Source organism: Poecilia mexicana, unplaced genomic scaffold (genome assembly GCF_051168715.1).
Source record: "Poecilia mexicana isolate PSO_F unplaced genomic scaffold, ASM5116871v1 scaffold_16, whole genome shotgun sequence".
Lineage (NCBI taxonomy): Eukaryota > Metazoa > Chordata > Actinopteri > Cyprinodontiformes > Poeciliidae > Poecilia > Poecilia mexicana.
This window is the reverse complement of record NW_028263385.1, coordinates 10923146-10947755: the sequence shown is the minus strand read 5'-3', so window position 1 is coordinate 10947755 and position 24610 is coordinate 10923146. Positions and strand designations below refer to the sequence as shown.

The 24610-nt window shown below is 35.9% G+C and overlaps 2 protein-coding genes across 2 annotated transcripts; both read left to right on the top strand.

Annotated features, from left to right (window-relative positions):
* Positions 1–232: 232 nt before the first annotated feature.
* On the top strand, positions 233–23680 carry LOC106917682 (uncharacterized). The gene is made up of 16 exons (XM_088013988.1): positions 233–770; positions 1077–1481; positions 1760–2083; positions 2629–2889; positions 2975–3259; positions 3405–3519; positions 4322–4379; positions 4911–5285; positions 16487–16616; positions 17471–17773; positions 18954–19256; positions 20239–20490; positions 21374–21652; positions 21736–21847; positions 22140–22200; positions 22356–23680. Exons 1-16 carry the CDS (start codon positions 710–712, stop codon positions 22683–22685), a joined length of 3654 nt encoding a protein of 1217 aa, XP_087870114.1. The 5' UTR covers positions 233–709; the 3' UTR covers positions 22686–23680.
* Positions 11076–15691, top strand: LOC106917683 (uncharacterized). Its single transcript, XM_014986842.2, has 8 exons — positions 11076–11234; positions 11597–11663; positions 11885–12259; positions 12366–12677; positions 13131–13418; positions 13637–13775; positions 14096–14162; positions 14708–15691. The coding sequence occupies exons 2-8, from the start codon at positions 11621–11623 to the stop codon at positions 15164–15166; spliced, it is 1683 nt and encodes a 560-aa protein (XP_014842328.2). The 5' UTR covers positions 11076–11234; positions 11597–11620; the 3' UTR covers positions 15167–15691.
* Positions 23681–24610: the final 930 nt, after the last annotated feature.

Below are 24610 nucleotides of genomic sequence, written 5' to 3'. Positions count from 1 at the left end.
TTCTTTCAGACTTTTGATGTCTGAGTTTTTGGGTTTTCAAGTTGGAATCCATCTTTCCTTCAGTAATTCTGAGAACAATGAGAAAAATACAGCAGCAATTAACAAGTTGTTTTTCAAAATACAACGAGCATAGAGTGTCATTTAGAAATCAGGGCCTACGTTTGCAAAAAAACGGATTTTTTTTTAGCAATGTGGTAACAAACTTCCTGACATGTTGATGTTGCTCAAAAAGGAAATGAGGCAAAAAAGAGAAGGAGGCAGAGAAACCTTAGTGAAGAAAGTTTTGGGAAATTTTCAAAACAACAAAATATAGAAAACAATGATTCATGTTACTTTATGTCCTCATGCCTTTGGCAGACATCAGTCTGCAAGAAAATTTATGAATTAACTTGTTAAATGTGAATGAAAGTCTGGGTTAAAATCATACTGAATTAGGATGGTAAAGACCACTGCATTAGCACATAGAGTTAATTATACCTTTAACTAATCTGTTGTAAAAATCTATCTGAATTTAGCTGACTGGCAGAAAGAGCCACTCCTCATGATAAAATGTCTCAATGGTATAACTGAGTAAAAAAAGAAAAAAAAAAAAAACTCTTCCTGTATTGCTATATTTTGGCATCTCAAAACTGAACTTCCCACTGAAGCCATTTCTGCATTTTAATGCTGCACTGAAGGAACAGGAGAGTAACCACGACAGAATCAAACCATGTTTACTTTCTTCTGGATGACATTGCTTTTCTTTTTGTGGGGTTCCACCAAAAACACAGGTATCAGGAGCATTTTCATTCTTTTTTCTTTTTTTTTATTATGTAGTGCTTAAAGCAGTTTTTATGTGATAATGTTTTACTTTGATATTAAATCAATTTGTTTAGGTGATTAATGTAATCACGAAATGTTTGTTTATTCCTGTTAAGTTTTTAAAAACTTATAATCCTGACACTGTTCCACAGTTTGTTGCTGCACTAATACAAATTAGTTAGATGAAAATAGCCTCAGTTTACAAAGGTTTTGTAATAGATGCCACAGTTATAACAAAAACAAATGTATAACTATCTTTTCTTTCACATTAACAGTTGAATCAGCCCTTGGAAGACCGGTCTGTTCCGGTGGATACTGCATTACTCTCAGTGACGGAGAAATAACAGCTGAAGCTGGACTGTGTGTTGTGATACCATGTTTCTTCACTGTGGCTGATGGATTTACACCAAAAGCTATTGTCTGGTTTAAATGTGAACCATGGAGAAGGAGATGTGGTGATTCTGATGTAGTATTTCACACAAATCATGACAAGGTTCCATCAGAATTTCTAGGACGAGTTTTACTGTTGGATCCTGATGTGAGTCAGGGGAACTGCAGCATCATGATCAATGACCTCAGCACATCTGATTCTGGATCATATCAGCTCAGAGTTAGTGGTTTTTACCAAGGAACGGCAGATGGAGTTATGTTCCCTTCAAGAACAAGTCTCTCTGTTAAAGGTATGAAAGGCAATAATAATAACATCTTTTTTCTTTCAATTTAGTGATTTGTATAAATACACAACATGTTTCAAGTCTTTTTTTTATTACAGCATCTAAAAAAACTCACAAGAAACTGTCAGTGTTTGTCGACCTGCATCAGTACCTAAGCAAATCCACTCCTATTGCCCCATGAAAATATTTTTTAAAGCTAAGCTAAAATTAGCTTGTTCCATTTAGATGTAAAATAAGTAATAATGTCTCCACTTGATTTCATTTATCAACCATGTTTTCATCAGATCTAACCCAAAAGCCCTCTGTGATGATTCCTCCACTGACTGAGGGACAGCAGGCCACTCTGACCTGCACTGCTCCTGGTCTCTGCTCTGGGTCTCCTCCTAAAATCACCTGGATGTGGAGAGGAAAAGGAGAAATGGAGGTTAACATTACAGGAAACATGGCTGCTTCTTTTAAAACTGAGAATCTGACTGTTGTCACACAGAGACACAGCTCGATTCTGACCTTTAACTCTTCAGCTAAGCACCACAACACCAATGTAACCTGTAAGGTCAGCTTCACAAGTGGCCTAACCACAGAGGAGACTGTGACTCTGAAAGTAAACTGTGAGTATATTATTTGAATGGTTGTTGGTTTTCTGATTTGCCTCATCGGTTAAATGTAGGGAATCTATAGGCTACAGGATGTTTAAAATCACTGTGGATACAAATGTGAATTAAGGTGATAGTAAATACTGAGCCTGCAGTGACTAATGTTTACCAGACGTTTGTTCTTACAAACTGAGGAAACCAATATTTACCCAGTTTGTGAGAAAGAGTCCTTTGGAAACCCAACCTAACCCCTAATATTTTTTTTCTAAAATGCTCGAAAAGAATCATTGCCTATGTCAAACACTGCAAGTAATAGAATATCAGGAATATTTTTATAAATTACAAAGCATTTTTGTTTATTCACATAAGATTTTAAGCTTTAAATCTACAGCTTTCTAGTTTCTAGAAAAGACATCAGAGTGTTTCCCATTTGTTCACAACTGATTTATTTTGCTGAATCCTAACCACCTGTGAGCCAAATCTACCTCCACTAAAAGGTTGGAGTATGATCTTTTTTTTTTTTTAAATACACTGTTTAAAATGCAATGTTGGTCCCACAGATAAAAGTCAACCTCAGATCACTGGAAACACTATTGTGAAGGAGGGAGATGATCTGAATCTGACCTGCAACGTTGAAAGTTTTCCTCAATCAGTTGTTGTGTGGACTAAACATTCAGCAAGTGAGATTTACCTCCAAAATAACACAGGATCTGCAACACTTGTCATCTCGAATGTGACAGCTCCGGATTCTGGGCGATATGTCTGCACAGCGACTCACCTGAATGAAACGGTGTCTGCATATGCTGATGTAAAAATTACTTGTAAGTAAACCTCAGAAAGGAGCTCAGGGTAATTACACACTCATCTTACTCTCATAATTTATCTTTTTTTTTTTTTTTTTTTCAGGGTTTTCAAAGATACTGGAAGGTTCTGGATGCGTGCTTCAGTCAGCGCTCCTGACCTGTGTGTGTATCACTGAGGGGTTTCCTCTACCCACTATAACATGGCCGCTGCTGAAGGACCACACAGAGTACTCTGTCATCAAGACCGTGTCAAACCACACCATTAACGACACCGTCACCATACCCCTTAAAAATCGCCATTATGTCAGTGTTGAGTGTTACAGCATCCAAGGAAATGAAGAAGCAAAAGAAAACCTCACAGTCCAAGAAGACTTCACAGAAAAAGAAGGTACATTTTCACCGCTTCCTGTCACATCTGCTTTGACATTCTGTGCTGCCTCATTTCAGATGACGAAGTCAGTGCAGTGATCTATATCTACGATCTATAATAGCTTGGCTTGAAGCTGTTTTCTCTCTCTGTTTTCCCCTCGCAGTCATTCAGTCCAAAACTATTTTAGAAAAGATTTCCAGCCTGGAGGTCGTCGTTGCCTTTCTGATTGGGGCTCTACTTTCAGCTATCATTTGTTGTTTGGCTGTAAAATGCAGCAGGTACGTTGTTCCAGTTTTTAATTGACGTCTGTGAATATTTTCACACATAAGAGTAAAGATAAATTTGTTACTTTTCCAAAATAAAAGTAATCAACTGCCTCAAAAAAAAATAAATAAATAAAAAAAAAAAATCTACATTTCCTAGAGTTACTGAAATTAAACTAGAAAAAGATAGAAATATGGCACTATTTTAACGAGTGGCAGCAGCTTCTTCGTCACAATAAGACGCGCTTTTACTTAGATGCAGTTTCTCCTGTTCTTGCTGAGTGAATTGCTCAAACTGTCTCAGGTTTGAAAGGCTGCGTTTTTACACTACACTCTCTGATCCTTTATAAACTGTAGGATTACGATCAGGACAGTTTCTTTTCTCAGCCATTTGCTGCATATTTTGGGACATTGTCCTGTTGGAGAGCTTATATGCCCCTATGTGGGTGAATCTGTCAGAGAGACATTGCTTTTGCCTTCTCTGGTTTATATTCAGCCATAACAAACTATCCTATGCCATGTTTGTTACTTCCACTTTAAATACATTAAATAGCCGATGGAAAGCTAAAAATCACTTTTCTCAATCAATTTTCTTTTCTTTGTGGAATAAGCGACAATCTATTTTTAAGTTGTTTTTTTTTATTCTAGCTTATCACATACTAGAGGAATGCTGATATACATTAGACAGTTGCTTTTACTGAATCCCTTTTCAGGAGAAATAAAGCATTCTTTTAGTAAACTGTAAAGATACCAGCATATTGATCTTCATCTGTATCAGTTAATCTGTTGATGTAAAAAAAAATATATTTTTCCACAGGAAGACACTGAAGGAGTCTGATGAAACTCTGAAGATGATCTCTCAAGAGGATCCACTGGTACCTTATGTTTGTACTGCTACAAGCAAAACATCTAATGATCAGTTCAAAATAATCTGAAAACAAATTCAGGGTTTTCATGCGCAAATAATACTACCATTCATCAGAGCTTAATTTTTTTTCTTTTCTGAATAACAATTGCATTGCCCTCTTTAAAAATATAAATGTGTGAATATTTGACATCACTTCTACAACAAAAGTAAAATTATGGCTGAAAAAGAAAAAATAATCTCTAAACACTTTTGCAGCTCTTGTAGTATATGAGAATTATTTTGTTGGTGAAAAGATCAACGGAAACAAAGATTTGGCTGTGATTTAAGCAGCTGCATGTCAGCGTCTCAATAAGCTTTAAAGCTGTTGAGCAAAGATTCATCAATGAGAGCTATTCAACTTTTCAGACTGGTCATAAATGAATCACGGATAGTGGAACAAGCTGTATTATTAGGTGTCTGAAAAAAGAAAAAAAAAAAACATTGTGTGGATTCTCTGTGATGTGTTATTTTATATCTAGTTTCTCCCTGTACCTGACAGATTGTTCAAAATGACAAATCCCATGTGCAAGAGGAAGCCAAGAACTTACCGATGGCAGGAGAGAAGTCAGCTTCCGAAATGAGCAAAGATCCCAAAGACGTGCAGTATGCCAGCATTGATTTCTCCGTCATGAAGCAAAGGAGTGCAAAAGAGGCAGCAAAGGAACGAGCGAGCACTCTGACTGAGTACGCGGAGATTAAAACTGGACCAAAAGAGCAAAGTGAAGACGGCAGTAAAGAGGGAAGTGAGACGCTGGAGGGCGAAGAGGAGGATTTGATGACAAAGCATGATGAGGAGACGAAGCATTGTGTCTCAGAGGAGCAGGTTGAAGTGGAGGCAGTTTACTCCACCGTCAAAGATGTTTTGGATGAGATCTAAGAACTTGTCATTAGCTAGGTACATATGTTGCATACATGCACTTATCCTTCATCACACGCTCATCTTAAAGTTTATAGTAAAAGGAGGAGAGGCTTTAAGTAAGGTGATGTTTGCAGCAATGTCCTGGGTGTGTCATATGTTTTGCTGATTCCAATTTGGCAGCAAGGTTCAAAAAAACATGTATAGATTACTTTCACACTAGAATACACATTATATCATACTGGTACATGTTTGTAATACAGCTAAAAAGTAAAATGTATTCATACTGTAAATATATAGCTATCTATATAGGGTTTCTCAGACAATAATGATGTTTGAAAATGATATGATGTCAGTTGATTTGTTTATGTCTCATTTGTCTGTATTTTCTAAAAAAAAAAAACGTGTTCCAAATACGTCTGTATTTCTGAGTGTGTCAAAAATCAGACTGGGATAGAAAGTTAATGTATAACAGCTTACTTAAAAACATTGATCAGTGAACATAATAAAAGTTGTTTTAAGCATTTTGGAAAGACTTCTAAAGAGAGCCTTCACACGGAGTGTACTGTCAGAACAGGGAAACAACAAAGAATGCCCAGACACTTCATTTTGATTAAGCAGGAAGAAGAATGACCAAGAAACTAACCTTGCATTAAGGTTAGTTAATGCAAGGTTAACTCTTTGATGGTTCGCACCATCAAAGAGTTATAGTACTCTCTTATTCCACAAACAAAACCTTTCAATAGTGGATTGACATGTGTGCAACACATGACAAATCATGTATCTCCAATGTGCTTACAACACTGGACATAAGACTGATGAGTCTATGAATAATGTGGGGAAGTAGCCACAAGCCCTGGCTTGTGGCTACTTCCTTGTTTTCTTTCTTGTAATGTTGTAAATTTACCAAAATAAAGTTCATCTGAATGAATAAATGAATGAATCTGAATTAATCAACATAAATGTGAAAACATACGATTTATTTCCTGTTTTTATAGAACATAAAGTGTACGTATTCGTAGTATTTTAAACATTGAATCTTTAGAATCAGTTGACGTGCTATTTGTCGCCCTCTTCTGGTATATTTTAGGAACTGCAACATATGGTCACAAAGTCCAGCTTACTCCCGTTGTAAAATCTCTCAAAATAGATCATTGTTTCAGCCGTAAGGAACAATTAATATTAAATCCATTGGTTTCAATCAGAAACCCACACTGATGATTACTCAACTGATTTGCCACACTGACCTTTGAGTTCTGGGAGATTATTTAGATTAATATGGACATGGAGAGGGATGCCATTTTGTCAAACATTACAGGTAAATGTACTGCTTTAAAAATGGAAAATCTAACAGTTTCCACAGAAACTCAGCTCAACACTCAACTTTTAACTATCAGGTTAAAACAACGACACTAACATCACTTGTAAAGTCAGCCACAGAGGAGACTGATTCTGAATATAAACTCAGTTTCAAAAGCTATGCGGTTTATAAAAATCACCTTGTTTCTTCTTCTAGCTTCTAAAAATAATTAAACTTCTTAGTAATAGCTTCTTTTAGAAGGTTTTAGCCTCTAAAAAAGCTAAAAGGAAATAAAAGAGAAGCTACAATTACCAATGATACCAGAGTAAAGGTAGCTGGAGCTCTTCATCTAAACTTCAGTGTAGAAGGTTTCCCATAGTCAAAGTATGGGCTAAATATAAGAAAGAAAATAAGCTATAAAATTACATTCTACCACTTCTGCAGTTGTCTGTAGTTGTTTAGGTTGTAAAATGTGCACCATTATAAGCGAATTATAGCTATAGCTATAAATAACATGCATACTAACATGATGATTTCTACAGAAATCATCATGTTGCACTACAGTTGCACTACAGAAACAGAAACAAACTTGAACTTGTTTTTATGCGTCAACTGAGTTCAAAACAATCATTTCCTGTAAATACAAGGAAATGATCTCTTTTTACCAAGTAAAAAATAAGCTCCCTGTTTAACAGAAAATGCATTAATTACAAATGGTAAGAGACGAGTTTAACTGCAACAACACATGAAGGATCTATTAAAACAGAGGGCTGTGGGCTTTTTGTTCATGCGACAGAGTTTGTAGGAAACTGGCTCAACCCCAAATTATGCAGAAACTATTCTTGTCTGAAAGGTTGCTAAGAATGATAATAGTTTTCTGTCATACGTAATGTGATGTTTCTAATTCTTTTATAAATGGTGATTTGTTTTGTTTTGTTGTTTGTATATGCAAGGTTTGAGCGTTTATTGTGGCCAATATGGTGAATATGTTTAGGGCTGTGCTTCTCGAAAAAGGTATTAACGTTTTATTTAGTATTCACACAGAATTGACGTGTTGAAATGGTGCCTCTTCTGAGAACCAGGTGACAGACAGACTTATGTTACAAAGAATCGTTTTGCATTTAAACTTTAACAGAAAATCTAAAGGGTTTGAAAGAAAAACAAATGTCATAATTGTTATTCTAAATATTTAATTTCCCCAAGAATATAGAATAGATTCCTTATTTTTAAATTGTGTTGGTAAATTTGGATGGATATCCAGGGACAGTGAAATAAAATATTTGCAGTCCAAACAGTCCAAAAGTCAAACATCCACTGTCACTTGAAACTACTTGCTTATTAAAACCCCTGGAAATATTCAAATCCATTTTAAAGGGGGCTATTCAAAGGAAAAACATTTTGGATTCATGCATCAAGACAAGAGTGATTTCACATCCACATGTATGAAACATATTCTGGTTCTTCCATTTATGTGTGCACAATATTTTAGTAATCTATGCTAGGGTTTCTCAACCCTGGTCACCAGGTCCTGCTGTCCCGTGTGTTTAAGTGCTTCGTTCCTGCCACAAACCTTACTTTAATGAATACATGATTATTAACACACTTCTGCAGCACATAATGGGATGCCGACAAGGCAAAAGCAATCACTTGGATCTGGTTTACTGGAGCAGAGACAGATCTAAAACATGAAGTCCTCTGAGCCCTGAGGCCCAGCACTGATCTATGCAACTCTTTGTAAAGGCTGCCAAAAAATTAAAAAGAATCTGTGTTGTCACCTAGCCACAAAAGGAGACTTCAAATCATTTGAAAACCAACTGTTATGACAGTGGATGTCCTGAGTCTGACTGTTAGAGTTAAAAATGCCCCTCCATTTCTCAGCATGAGGAGCGAATATTACCCCAGTGGAAATGTTTCTCACTACATATGCTGGATAAGCCAACAAGGGGATTTCAAATATCAAAGCTTTGTATTCTCAAACATGTCTGCACAGCACCTCATGTTCTCTGTCATTAGCATGGTGACAAACAGCCACCACAACTCTAAAAGGCATAAGAACATCAGTGTTGCATGCTTTGATAATGAGGAACCAAAAGAAAACATCACAGGCATACAAGACTCTGACAAAGGAGGCCCATTTTCACAGCTAAACCACGACTTGTTACCTCTGCTTTGACATTTAACTCTCTTGCCTGACTTCTTAATATGACCATTGTGGGAAGAGGACCAAGTGTAGTCCATTTCAACATTTACAATGGCATGGTTTGAAGCTGCTATTTCAGTAACACTTTATTTGAAGGGGTGTGCATAAGACTGACATGACACTGTTATAAACATGACATAACACTTGTCACGAACATAAAGAAGTCTTTATGAATGTTTATGACAGTTGTCATGAAGTGTCATTGAAAGTCCATTAAAAATGCCAACTTTGCATTAAATTATCATAATTTACAAAATCATCCAAAGTTGGTACTTTTAATGGACTTTTAATGCAACTTTTAGAGCAACATTGCATTAAAAGTGTCATTATTTACCGAATGACACTTCATGACAACTGTCATAAACATTCATAAAGACTTTTTTATGTTCATAGCAGGTGTTATGTCATGTTTATGTCAGTCTTATGCACACCGCTTCAAATAAAGAGTTACCGCTATGTTGCCCTTTCGGAGCCCAAAGTTTGGTTCAAACGTTTCTTTTCTGATTAAGGTTCTACTGTCAGTAAGCATGTGTTGTTCCACTATAGGATGTAACGGGTAAAGATTTTGATTAATTCATATATTTCCAGGTTTTACCTATTGATATTTCTATAAACTAGCTGTTGAAATATAAAACTGCACAATGGGACAGTTGGTCGTGTTGTTGCCTTGCAGCAAGAAAGTCTTTCTGCAAGAGGTTTGCATTTTCTCCCTGTGCATGTGCGGGCTATTTGTGGTTACTCTAGCTTCCTCCCACAGTCCAGAAATATGACTGTTAGATCAAATGGTATAAGTGTGTGTGGTTCTTGGTCCTCTATGTCTCTGTGTAGTTCTGTGATGGACTGGCAACCTGTCCTATGTGTACGCCGCATCTCAGCCAATGGCTGCTGGACCAAGGCACAGGCCCCTCTGCAACCCTACACGGATAAGTGGACATAGACAGTCATACTGCTCAAAAACCCACAGAAAGCTACAGTTCTTTTTAAATATTTCATGCATCCCTTCTTTTAAAAAGCTTTTTTTTCACATTTGGTACATTTCTGATTCAGATAAGTTATTCATGCACTTCAATGCAAACTTTGTTCTCGTGTTATGGTTGCAACTGACCAATATTGCCCTTGTAAACAAAAGGAGGAACTCATCACTATCAGCAAATGATACTGCTGTTGTCATGACAAAAAATACTCTTTAACACTTTTTAAAAGAGCCATCTTTAGTGATATTATTGGAGAACAACTTATCTCTAGATATAATATACATAATACAAAAAAATTACTTTCAGATGAATCAGCAATATCAAAAAACAACAGATGAAATAGGTGCAACAAGTTCATTTTTAATTCTGCTAAGTCTTAATTGTTTCTAATCACCATTACTGAATGTGCTAAGCAGCTCAGGAGTCAGTGTCTCATATCGTGAAGAAAAATGAAGCAATTGACATAAAAACTGTTCAACATCCTTCTCCCATCAAATTTTGTTTCCAAGATTCTTAATTGTCTGAATTTAGTTGAGCTGCAGTGTAATCTTCCTGTTTGTTCCTGTTAATAGAAAAAAGTCTTCCACTACCATCATTACGACACTAACAGAAAAAGGAAATGGGAGTTTGGATTTGAACTGGGTTACATTCTTTAGGAAAGGTGACATTAAAACTAAAGAGTTACTGGTAGTGAAAATATGGACTTTCACAACATGCAGAAGTTGTGTTAGAAGTGACTTCCACATGGAAATTGTGATGATGTCCATCTTTATGAATTATTATTAGGTTGTATGAGGTGGATGTTTGATCATTTTATGTTATAGATGACAGTGATAGTAGCACTGGGAGGAAGTCACAACATGGTAACAGTTTAACCAAATATGTAAAAAATATTTGCAAAAAGTATTTTTGTGAAAGTTATATTCCGCAGCTTTAAATAGTTGTTTACATGTTGCCTCATATGGCAGGACATTTTTCGTGAGATGACATATTGCCATTTTAGGCAGTGTGCGGAGAATAATTAGGTTTGACCCTTGACAGAGAAAGCAGCTGCACTGAAATAACCTGATTCTATGCACAATATATAGTACAGTGTTCAATTAATAATGTGATAATAGGGGAAATATTTGTTGCCATCTTAAATTAAAAATAAGTTCTCTGTCTTCATCCAGTCAGTTTAAAATTATCACTTGAAATAATTCCTGTTGTGGCCAGCAGGAGGACGACAACAGTCGATGTTCACATCCAAACCCCATACAGATTGGCCTGCACACCTGGGATTCAAATCACCTCGCAACTGCCTTTGGCATTGTAGCAAAAGCAAGTTTGTTTTCAGGAGGAACTAAGAAGCAGTGATGTGTAGCGGGACTTCCTGTAATGTAAAGAACAAAGATGTAGAAAAGGAGGAGGAAGAGCATAAGAGTCAGTTCAGAGAGGAAGCAGAAAGCAGAGGTCAGTGAGGGGGAACTAGCTACAGATCCAGCAAGAAAAAGGTAAGATTTTTCATTTTCAACACAATCTCTCTGATTCTTATAATGACTCTGTTGTGATGTCCTAATGTTAGTTTTTAAATGAACCATATTTACTGGGCTAAATTCACAGTTATGTCTATGTATTTAATTATGCTGATGATGGTTTATAGCCTCAGATAAGAAGATTTTTGTCAAGTTATGTTTACAAACCCATTAAGTAAAAATACTTAAAGCAATATAAGACTAATGGAGCTTACCACATCCTGTTTTTAAATCTGGGCTGACAGGTATGAAGGGGTCTCTGAACCAGGTTCACTAAAATATTATTCTTGTGTCCTAATTTCTTTTTATTCAAGCTCAGTAATAGAATGTGTTCTTTCCAGGGACAACTGTCTTATACTGACAAGATGTTTGCTCTGATTTGGGTAACTCTGCTCTTTACTGCAACAGGTAAAAGAAACAATGTTTAAACATTTTTAATGAGTAATAGGTTTTTTTATTTAAATGGCTGTATAAAATACAATTATTAAACTGAAATGTAAAGTGAAGTAATGAGTGTCAGCATATTATACATAAAATAAATATTATGCATACTATGTATAATGGGTCTCCTCATTTATGAGTCTAAAAGTTTTTTGTTGCTGTTTTTCTGTTTCTTCTTTTCATTCCAGGTTCAGTGCAGAGCGATAACAAGACATGTGAGAGCAAACCATTCACTCTTACTCTAAAACCGACACACCAAACAGCAGCAGCTGGACAATGTGTTGTTTTTGAATGTTCATTTGAAAATAATGTCACCAGCTTTGCTTGGTGCAAAACTAACCAATCTGGAGAATGTAACATAGAAATATTTAACTCTAGTAAAAATAGCACAGCCGGCTCTGAAATTGGAGGTCGAGTGTCTTTGCTGGAGCCTGATCTAAAGAAGAAGAACTGCAGCATCATCATCAAAAACCTTACAACTTCAGACGCTGGAGTTTATAAAATCAGAGCTGGAGCTGCGGACAACTGCACACATGTTTCTAAAGCAAACATTACTGTTGAAGGTATACATGAAAACAGTTAAAATAAATTAATGAAGTAGCTCTCATTCCCATTCACAGGATATCATAATGTCTCAGCAACTATCTTTCATTTCTATTCTTCAAACAGTTCAGGAAATAAATATCACATCAGAGATCGTCCTTCTGGAGGACAAAAACATCACTTTGACCTGTTCAGTTCCTGCTTTCTGCTTTGGATCTAAACCTCAGTTCACCTGGATGTTTGGAGAAGAAGGGAAGAAGGAAATGCTGGCAATCACAGACAATAACACTGAATTCATGATTAATATGATGAATGCCACACAAAGCCACACCTCAAGCCTGACCTTTAAACCCTCAGCTAAACATTACAATAAGATCGTTACCTGCAAGGCCGACTTTCCTGGCAACACATCCGTAGAGAAAACTCTTAACATGAGCAGTGAGTATTAATGAAGCATTTTACTATTTCACTTTAATATTTACTTTAGAAAAATTGTTATACACACACACACACACACACCCCCCCCACACACACACATATATATATATATATATTCCAGTAATATATTACTGATATAAATTTGTTATAAAAGTATTACTGATTGCACTTTAAAAATTAGGTAACTTTATGTTATTAAAGGTAAAGTTTAAACAGTAATGATTTCTTGGTTAATGTCAAGTTGTCATAACAAAGACAATTTGAATAATGTCAACTTTGCATTAAAAGTGTCATAATTTACCGAATGATGCTTTATGACAACAGTCATAAATATTCATGAAGGCTTATTCATGTTCATGACAGGTGTTATGTCATGTTTATGAAAGTGTCATGACAGTCTTATTCACCCCCCTTCAAATAAAGTGTTACCAACTTTTTTCTCTGTGTTGACAGTTTCCCCCAGGATCAGCAGCAGCTCTCGTTGTTGGACTCAGTCAAATCTCCTGACCTGTGTTTGTATCAGTGAAGGGTTTCCTTCACCAAACATCGCTTGGCCGCTGTTGGACAGCATCTCTGAGTACAGCCTGTCAACCAATGTCTCAGCACTCTCAGTTACAAGTAACATAACTGTGCCTTTAAAGAAATTTAGCAACTTTACTGTTGAGTGTGTCAGCAGGAATAATATGGGTGAAACCAAAAAAAGCCTTTCCATCTCAAAAGCAAATCAGCCAGCAAATTCAAGTAAGTCTTTTCAAACAGATGCTGTACATTAAACTGGAAACTTGTATTGTGTATAACATTCGATTTATTTTACTCCAATTTTACAAATGATAGATACTTCTGACAAATCAATTAAGTAAATATTTACAACTACAATATAACCAAAATATTTCATTTAAGCTTGTATTATTTATAAAATTACATTTATTTTACTCTGATTTTTTCTTTCTCTCCTGCAGATCATCAAAATTTATTCAGTCGTTTGGTAGAACTTTTTAAAGGAAAGATGATTTCTGTCCTGATTGTTTTCGGAGTTGGATTTCTGATCGGATCACTGGTTACAACCTTGATTGCTTGCCTTGTGGCAAAATGCCACAGGTACTGTGTTTTTTTTTTTTTTCAATACATTTTACATAACTAGTCAAAGTTTTTCTGCCAATGAACTAATTCCATTATTTTCTTCTTTTGCATGTATCCTAAAAAAAATAACTCCTCCAAACATCAAGAGTTATTTTTATCATTTATTTGCAATTTTCAACTGCAGTCATTAAACTGATTTTGAGAAATGATTTATACTGCCTAATAAATTAATACTTTTCAGATTATAATGTGTGACAGTTCTGCAGATTATAATGTGACAGTTCTGCTTTTGTTTTTTTTTTTGTTTTGGTCTTGACCCACCTTTGATTGCTTTTTAGAAACAAAAAGAAGAACTCTGATTCTACTGACGAGCTGGAACTGGTAAACGCTGAAGCTGTTTTCAAGGTACTTTGACCTATTCATTTTTAAACATGGCAAAATGTTGGGTAGTTTACTTATAGGATTTATCAGAACATGCAGTAAAATAATGAAGATATTAGTTTTGACTGTATTGACAGTAATCCAATTTCATCAATTTAATATCTAATTTACAACAATGTTTATGTTTACATTAAAAATGAGTTACGAAGCTCTCTTGTAATAAAAAAATGATTTTGATTAAAATTGTTCTGACAGATTTCCATATACTACAATATAAAATTGAAACAGTCAGTGCATCTAGCAGTTTTTCACAAATCAGCCATGTTTTGTCACACCAGTGGATTCTCATCAAAGGTGATGAAGAAACTAAACTTTTAAAAAGTCATCTTACATTAGCATTGCCAGCGAGCTAAACCTTGATTTGGAACTTCAGTAGAGAATATTCTGGAAATATGTTTGACTTGTTGTGAATTACTTCATCTTCATTCATCTTCACATTATACATTGTCTTTGAACAGTTAATTTGCTGACTATTACCTGACATGTTTAATTCTTACATTTTACAATAGGATTGGGATAACGAGGTACCTCACGTAGAGAATAATGGTGTCCTTGACATAATGGCACAGGATGATGAGACCCTCGTTTTCCAGGATGATGGCATCCAGAACCAAGCGGCTGCAGAATGTGAAGAGGAGCTTCATGGGGACTTGGTAGACTTGGACATGTCACCAAAGGAAGCTGTGTACTCGGACATTGACTTCTCTGCACTGAAAGAGAAGGATCCTGCAGATGCCAAAAAGAAAGAGGGTACGACAGAGACTGAATATGCCGAGATCAAGAGAGGGGAAATGGAGGAGGTGCAAGAAAACGAAGGAATGGACTGTAAAATGTTGGAGGGAATTGATGAAACAGAGGTGATGATAGAGCATCAGGAGGAGGCAAAACAGAATGTGGTGGCTGAAGAAGTAATAGGAGAGGCTGACCCACTTTATCACATCAAAAATGAAGTCATGGATGAGAACTGAACACTGTACATATGTCTTTCCTCTTTATAGAAGACAGATTTGCATGGGAGAGGCATTTCTTGCATTTTTGAGAGCTTATATTTAGAACAAGTAAAGCAAGAAGGTGGGTGAATATGCAATGAGCTCTTGAAGAACAAAAAATAAGAAGCTATTAAATTCGAGCTTGTACAAAAGAAACGGTAGCATGAAGGCAAATCAGAAAAAAGCTTGAATCCTTTGACAGTTTGCATTTCAACACCTTCAGCAGCTAATTCGTCCTCTGACTAGTCGAAGGTGATCAAGCTGAATAATGGAAAGTTACATAACAATGTCTCAGGGTTTTATGGTTGACTGGCGTTTGCACAAAGCAGAAAAAAAAAAAAAAATCCAAGTCAAGCTTCTTTTTTACAAAACAAATATTTTTATGTAGCATTTTATTTTTTATTTTTTTAACAAAACAATGCATTTTGACAAGCTATTATGTGTGTTATATTTACTATGTATAGAGTATCAGCTGAAATAAAATGTGTCTTTCTTTTGGCAGTACCTTTGTTGTATATGCACGTTTGCTGTAACAAACTGAGACATTACACTTCATTGCTTTGAAATGTAGGATGCAATTTTCTTGACCAAAACCTACTTCCCTTTTTGGGCATGTGAGAGGTGTAAGAGTGGTCTAAAAAAATTTGCTACATTAGAGCCTTGAAACTTTGAGCCTGGAGTCTTGAAACTTTGACTCAAGAGGTTGGCTTTAACATTCCGACTTCTTATGTGAGACTCTCTTTTTTTGAATGTGTGTAAATTTACAAACTATAACCATTTTCAGCACCAATGATAGGAAAGTGTCACTCTTAGGTAGAATGTGTAATATAGAAAGAAATGGACAAACACAGTGGAGCCCTTTGGGGAAGTACATAAATATTCAACAGAGAGACTTCGGTGTGAACAGGAGCTGTAGGTGTTGCACCACATGAAACCTAAAAGGTGCTTCCTCAAGATGAAAACTCCAAGTAATGATTGCATTCATCAAGTAACAGTTATTTTTCTCGACACCCTTACTGCTGAAAAAAAAAAAAGTCATTTATAGCACTTAGTGTTATGCACATTTTTAAAATCTATGTTGAAGGAAATGACAGAGCGTACTACACTGTCGGTGCCTCAAGATGGCTAGTTTCCTCTTTGTTTATTTATACACCAATGTGTTTGTGTAAGTGCCCTAAACTTCCCTTTCCTACGAACTACAAAACAAGACTTTGCTATTCTTCTTGCAATAAGTGTTTGAAGTCAAATGCATAAAAGGTAAACTGCTAAAGTTAAGTTTGTTGCTGTATTTCTGTGTAGTTGGTGAGAAGGAAGCCGAGATTAGGCAACAAGGGTGCATACCAAAAGAGGGAAGAGGCAGGGGAAGTAAAGAAAGAGTCTCACATTAAAAATAACCAGAGAGAGAAATACAGAAGAAAATGGCATGCAGGTAAAAGGCAATATGTTTATAATGTCTTTCTAGATCAATTTAATTAAGTATTTGTTGACATTTTTAAAATGTTAGCCATCGTGTGCTGGGTAAAATAGAAATTATTTCACGGGGACAGAGTAATACCCATAGATGTGAAATTTACAGCTGTTACCGGGGAGTTTCTGGGTGCTTGAATGAATTCCTGTGGGACTGGTGCAGTCAAATTTCTGTGTGAATTACATGAACATCCTGTATGAACATCTGTGTTGACAGGTGTGGCTCTTCCTGATTCAGTTTGATCATCTTTGTATACGCAAGAAAAACTTGTCTTCACCCAGAGAGTGACAGGACTAAATCAAGATGTTTATCCTCACTTGGCTAATTTTACTCTTCATCAGTTCCAGCTCAGGTATAAAGCATATTTCAAAAGAACTCTCTGTTACTAAAAGTAAATGAGCCTAACTCCTTAAATCCACAATGCCTTGTTGAATACTTTTAGCCTCTCTTGCCCAGTTCCCTCTCATCATTACAACATAAAACTGCAGGGCAATTTTTAGTAAGATTTGCTAATTTTAACTAGAGCTATTAATGTGACGTGACCAAAAAAGTATGTGGGTGTTGCATTTCTACATTTCTGTTTCAAATATATATGCTGCACACGACTACATGACTACAGAAAACCCAACAACAAACGCTCTAAGGAACATCTGAGTGACAACACAAGAGATTAATAAAGAAGTTTAAAAGACATTGGATAGTCTATTTACTTCGTATTTGCATTATTCAGCAAAATGAATGACTACATTAGTTGTTGCTCTTTGTTTCCTTATTTACAGTATCCCCTTTCCAAAGTATAGCTTTCTATGTTTCAGCCTCTTCAGAAATGAGTGGAAACCTCACACTGATGATTCCACCGCTGAGAGAAGGACAACAAACCAATCTGACTTGCACCGCTAACCCCTGCTCTACCGGCGAAACTCCTGTCTTTGCATGGAAATGTACCAAGTCCATGGAGAACACTTCCTTTAACATAGATAATGTGACAGAATCTCAGAAACGAAACTCAACAGTGACACTTAAACCTTCAGTTACACATCATGGCTCCACAGTCACCTGCCAGGTCACCTGCCCGAATAACATAACAGCGAACGTGACAGAAGTTCTCAATGTAACCTGTGAGTAAAACACGCCTCTTTATTTTACTTTTCTTTTCACTGTTTCTGAAGCTCAGCTAAAACATGTTTTCTATGAGGATTTCTATCATTTGATTATTCTTGCAAGTAATCTTAGATTTTGAATCCATACGATAGAAATTAGCTGGAGAAATGACTTTCATTTGTTGCAAAGTGAAGTTCTGCACAAAAGCAAATAAACACATTTCAGAACCACCTGCTGATAAATTACCATCTACTTTTCTGATGGCCAAGTGATTTCACTTAATTCATGCAGTTACTGTGTCTGCCAGTAGGAGGAGACAAACTTTCTGCACTTTAGCTTCAGAAAACAACAGATTCCTCTTTTCACAGAATAGTTGATACATTAATGACAAAATATCTAAACAACTTGACTAAATTGATTATTATTATTATTGCTGTCATAAATAAGCATACAGAAGAAAAAGCATAAAATGTTACTTTTTTTTTCTTTTTTTGGGTAGCAAATTAATAATGACTTATTTGCAAGGAGCTTTTCTGCATTTTGTGTTTATATTATATTTTTATGTGTTATTTCTTTCACTGTTGTTTCTCCCTTGCTAGGGTTTTTTAAGCATTCTTTTTTTTTTTTTTTTTTTTTTTACAATTCTTTGCGTAACACTTTGATGGTCAACAATCCTCTGTTGTCGGAGCGCTTAAAAAGACACTTAGGCTACTGAACAGGCCTTTCCTGCAGTCTTCACCAGTCCCGAACAGAGAAAATGGGAAAAGTTAGGTGGTAGAAATGGGACTGTGACCCCATTATGTTGGGCGGCTTTAAGAAGTGACCGAATAACTCATGTAACTATTTATTGGTTGGTGCCATAAGAATAAAAACATTTGTGTGTGTGTATGTGTATGCGTGTGCATGTGTGTGTGTGTGTGTGTTGTGAGACGCAATTGGAAATTTACAAAGTGGGGGGGAAAGTTTTAGTGTTTTACCTCCATGACTACAGAAAACCCAACAACAAATGCTCTAAGGAACATCTGAGTGACAACACAAGAGATGCAACTACATTAATAAAGAAGTTTAAATGACATCGGATAGTCTATTTACTTCGTATTTGCATTATTCAGCAAAATAAATGACTACATTAGTTGTTGCTCTTTGTTTCCTTATTTACAGTATCCCCTTTCCAAAGTATAGCTTTCTATGTTTCAGCCTCTTCAGAAATGAGTGGAAACCTCACACTGATGATTCCACCGCTGACAGAAGGACAACAAACCAATCTGACTTGCACCGCTAACCCCTGCTCTACCGGCGAAACTCCTGTCGTTGCATGGAAATGTACCAAGTCCATGGAGAACACTTCCTTTAACATAGATAATGTGACAGAATCTCAAAAACCAAACTCAACAGTGACACTTAAACCTTCAGTTACACATCATGGCTCCACAGTCACCTCCACAGTCACCTGGCCAAATAACATAACAGCGAACGTGACAGAAGTTCTCAATGTAACCTGTGAGTAAAACACGCCTCTTTATTTTACTTTTCTTTTCACTGTTTCTGAAGCTCAGCTAAAACATGTTTTCTATGAGGATTTCTATCATTTGATTATTCTTGCAAGTAATCTTAGATTTTGAATCCATACGATTGAAATTAGCTGGAGAAATGACTTTCATTTGTTGCAAAGTGAAGTTCTGCACAAAAGCAAATAAACACACATCATTTCAGAACCACCTGCTGATAAATTACCATCTACTTTTCTGATGGCCAAGTGATTTCACTTAATTCATGCAGTTACTGTGTCTGCCAGTAGGAGGAGACAAACTTTCTGCACTTTAGCTTCAGAAAACAACAGATTCCTCTTTTCACAGAATAGTTGATACATTAATGACAAAACATCTGAGCAACTTGACTAAATGGATTATTATTATTATTGCTGTCATAAATAAGCATACAGAAGAAAAAGCATAAAATGTTACTTTTTTTCCTTTTTTGGGTAGCAAATTAAAAATGACTTATTTGCAAGGAGCTTTTCTGCATTTTATATTTTTATGTTTAGCTTTGTTTTAAATCATGTTTTTATTTTCTAGTAATGGCTTTTAAATTGATTATTTTTTTCATCTACTTTCCCCCCAGTATTTTAGATTTATTGTACATGCCTGAATAAACTGAATTATTTTTAGTGTTTTCCAGCTTCATTTATTTGTGTAAAATCTTGATTTATTTGTTGAAATTTATATAGTTCTAAATTTATTTATTTTTTTCATACTTTATGATTTCAATGTTATTTTAAGTTTGTCTCCAATGATTTCCTGTCTTTTATATGTTTTATTCTAATTCAATCCTCTATTTAGTTGACTATTTTTCCTGAAAAGCTCTTTTTCTTGCATTTGACTTCTTAAAAAGTCAATAAGATCTAATTCCAGACTGAATTTTGTAAAAGTTCTTCTCTTATTTCAATCTGTTCAATAATCCTCTTGATATCATCTTGTCTCAGATGTGAATAAATTAGAAATCAGCGGAGACAAAACCATTAATGAGGGTGACGCCCTGAATCTGACCTGCCGCTTTGATGGTTTTCCTCAAACTCTCCTCATCTGGACCAAACTTGGCTCCAACACAAGCATGACCAATGGCACTGGAGCAGCCACCCTCTTCATGAGCAAAGTAACAGAAAAGGATTCTGGTCAGTACATGTGCACAGCACAGAACCAGAACAGGAATCTGACAGTGGACGTAGCAGTGAGATGTGAGTTTACACATTATTAAATATTTTCTTCTGGGCAGTATTTTTGTTATGCAAACCATCTGAACAAAACCTTGAAGCAATACATTAACATTACTATGATAAGTACTCAGCAAAACCTTTCAATATTTCTGTGATATTACATGAATTCATAAGCATCATGACTTATGAACAACTCATGATTATTACCGTATTGCTAGCACTTTCTACTTTTGTGCTGAGACAGGTTTTGGGGTATCATTATTTCAGTAATGCTAATGTCAGTCATTAGAGACTTCAGACATAACTTGCACTTGAAAATATTAGGTGTCCATCTCAGCATTGTGTGTGTTTTTTTTAAAAGGGATTCAATATACGTTGTTTAGTTATTTTGAACTTCACTAAATTTTGTTTTAAAGATGAGAAAAAACTTAAAATCACTGAAGAAACAATGTTAAAAGCAATGACGTCAGTAACACATTACAAAGTAACTTCTCACATCTTAAATTTCTGCCACATGTCCTTTCTGCAAAAACTACGTAAAACACAAAGGATGTGTGAGACAGCCGCTCACCCTTCATTTCAGATAAACCACTCAATAATAAGGGAACCAGTTTTATAAAGGACTAAAAACAATCAAATCTATTTTAAAAGAAGACATGAAAAACAAGATTTTGAAAACCTGTATTAGAATAAAAGGGAAATCTTACATCTTCCAAACATACAAAAAAAAAAACATTTACCTAATATATGGGGAAAACTTAGCGTACGGTTTAATGTAATTTATCACACTTAATTTGCTTTTGATAAGTTTAACATATTGAAATTAGACGTGTAAAATCATCTTATGCTGCATAATTGTTTATATTTTTGTTTTTTTTTTAACCATGATTCTGTCTCCCTGCAGTGCGACCTCAGATCCTAGATCAGTCTGACTGTAAGTCTCAGCAGGACGTCCTGACCTGTGTGTGCATCAGTCAAGGCTTCCCTTCACCCACAATTACATGGGAACCATTGCAGAATCCCATCAACTACTCCATCAGCACTGTTGTACTGAACCACACAGTCACAAGCACCATCTCCATAAACATGAAAGGCGTCTCCAATATTTCTGCTGTTTGCATCAGCAGCAATACAAACGGGAAAACAAGCAGGAATCTTTCTATAACTGAGGTGGAAGGTGAAGGTTAGTGGAAATCTTTAAATATGCAAATCTTTACATCTGTGCACGTGGATGTTTTTGTTGTAGTAATTTATTCCTTGTTGCAGGGAACATCACAAACTATCTATGGACTTTCACACAGATGGGTATAATAATTCCCTTTCTGATTGGGGTGTTAGTTTCAGCATTCATTTCCTGCTTGTTGTGGCTGTGCTGCAGGTAAACTTTTAATTTTCTCCTTAGAGATTTTTGCTTATGTATCCAAATATAAGAATGTGTCACTGACCGAGATCACCTACTTATTTTTTTTTAAGTGTTCTACTAGAAAGATTTGTAGATAACAATTTTAATGCTCATTGCTGATGATAGAAGTCTTCTAGAAAATTAATTGAACAGGATAGAACTAAATTAAAAGAAGAAAACGAAATATTTCTTAATAATAGATGTGATTTTAAGTTCCATGCCAATTGTATTGTAATAATTATTGCTGTTTATTTATTTTTCTTTGCAGCAAAAAGCACAAGTCTCATGGAAGTACGTCTGAGACTCTAGAGATGGTAATGACTCAAGAGGTAATTCACATTATTAGGCAACTCCGTCACTGTGAGTTTAGTGACATCTGGTGGTTATGATCAGAAAGTATTAAAGGCCTTGAGTTATATCAGCTCATTTAATATCGCGTGAAATGTCGCATCTTCAGCTTAACTTCTTTTTATGCTTTACATAGACAAACGGTGGTCACACAGTGGATTATGAGCCAATTCCGGCCAGAGGGACAGCTGGAGGATCCAATGGCTCAGAAGCTGGAACATCAGATATAGAATATTCTGATATTCATTTGTTGATCAAACAAGACGCTGCAAGCCCTTCAGGGAACAAACCAAAGGAAGAAGTCTCAGATTATGCTAAGATTAAGCCAAAAAGAGAAAGAAAGATGGAAGAGGGAGAAGGGCGTGAAGAAGAGGAGGAGATGAAACTCGCCTCTGTGCCAGAGGATGAGGAGAGCGAGACTGTGGCAGTGTATTCTAATGTGACAAACCTGAAGGATCAAATGTAAGAATCATTAACTTTAGTAGACTGAAGATGAAAACATCACTGTAGTTGACTGTATTTATGCGTCAGCTGTCTTGAACATGAAACAAAAATTCTAGAGAGAAAAAAAATAGAAATATCATATTCACAATCCAAACTGATGGATGTTTAAGTTAACAAGAAACCACTGTGCTGAAAGATGGGAAAGTGGCTTCTGGTAAAGCAAGCAGGTGTCAGATGTGTTTTGCATGTGGAGTTCCTCTTAAGGAACAAAGTGAAACTGGGCTAAGTTAGTTAAAAGGTTTTTGAACAGCAGTGCATGTCCCCATAACATTGTTCCTCTTTATTGTATGACTCAAAAAAGCTTCTTCTATTTTCTCAGTTTGTTTGACTTAGCTAAACAAAAGGATTGCTTATAATTGCTCAGGTTTAAACATTGCAGCAGAAATTAAAGTTCTGTTGAATAACCCAGCAGAAATATTTTGTACAAAGAAAATACTTTTTAAGTGCTTTATGCTTTACCTTATTCTACCAGCTATATTACACTGACGGTACACTGCTGCATAGATTGGGAGTCAACACGTTCTCGCAGTTCCTATGTGCAGAGTAGTGTAGCTAGAACTCATTACAATTGAGTGACTGTGTGATACCATGAAACCAATACTTATCCTAACTGTATAAGGGCCTTGTTGCTGTGAAAAAAACTTGGCTATTAGACATGCTGGTAATTTTGTAAATAAATACCATGTTTCCTTAAATTTGTGCTTACCAGTGAGAATTTGTAGTGCACAAGTATCTGCAACCTGCTGAGAGAATGCCTTTGTTTGCACAATAAATCACATTTCATCAGTCAGTTCATGCATAAAGAGTGCTTTGCATAAAGGTTATTGTACATGGTAATGTAAAATTTGCAAGCTTCATTTATTTTATTAGGACTGTTTAATAATAGACAAGCAAGAAGTATTAAACTTATTTGTGACGTGGAAAGAAATTACACAAATAAAATGTCTGAAAACTTTGCTGGCGTCTTCTAATTCTTTCACCTCTACAATAAATTCGGGACAAACAATTCTCCCAAAATCCACGTAATTTGCAAACACAAATATTACTTGTGTGATTTAATCTCAATATAATTTGAGCTGTTCTGTGGCCTCAGAGGCTCATCAGAGAGCTTCAGTGAGCAAACAGCGTTATGAAGACCAACTAAGACACCAGATAGGCCAGAAATAAAGCTGTGGAGAAACATAAAGCTGGATTAGAAAGTAAAATATCCCAAACTTTGAGTTCCTCAAGAAGAACTGCTCATCCATCAGCTAACAACAGAACCAGTACTCCACAACTGCAAGCCTACCTATGCAAAGTCGCTTACATAAATTGACATGGGAGGGAGAGTATGTATCAGTGAAGCAGCAGAGAGGCCCAGGATCAGATCTTCCCAGGTGAAGAAGCAGACGGCATCTTGGAACAAGACGTGTCAGAACCGGAAGACATGATGAAAAACCCCTAAAGATGCCTCAGAGGTAATAGAGTATATAGTAAAGAATATATTTATGTTGAAAAACAAAGCTATCAATTGGTCTTAATTTCCATATCAAGTTGCAGGCAATAAAACACCAATAAAAAAATTTAATTCCGGATAATTCCAGGGCCCAAAAGTCTGGTCACCTCCAATGCATAACATTTTTCCAACATCTCCTTCAAAGTGGAGGGTAGAAATGTGTCTTAGTTAATGTGTCTTAGTTTTTTAGGTGGAGATGTTGCTTCAGGTAAGTATTATCTGCATACACAGTATGCATGCATTGGATTTACCTGATATAGGATATAGGATTAAGGCTGAGCCAGCAGGATTAGAACGTTCCACTAGCTGGACGAACACTTTAAATAGATCAGTCAGGTGCTGCAGTCTTGCAGAAGGAATCAGCACCGATATCTAATTAAATCCAGGGACCT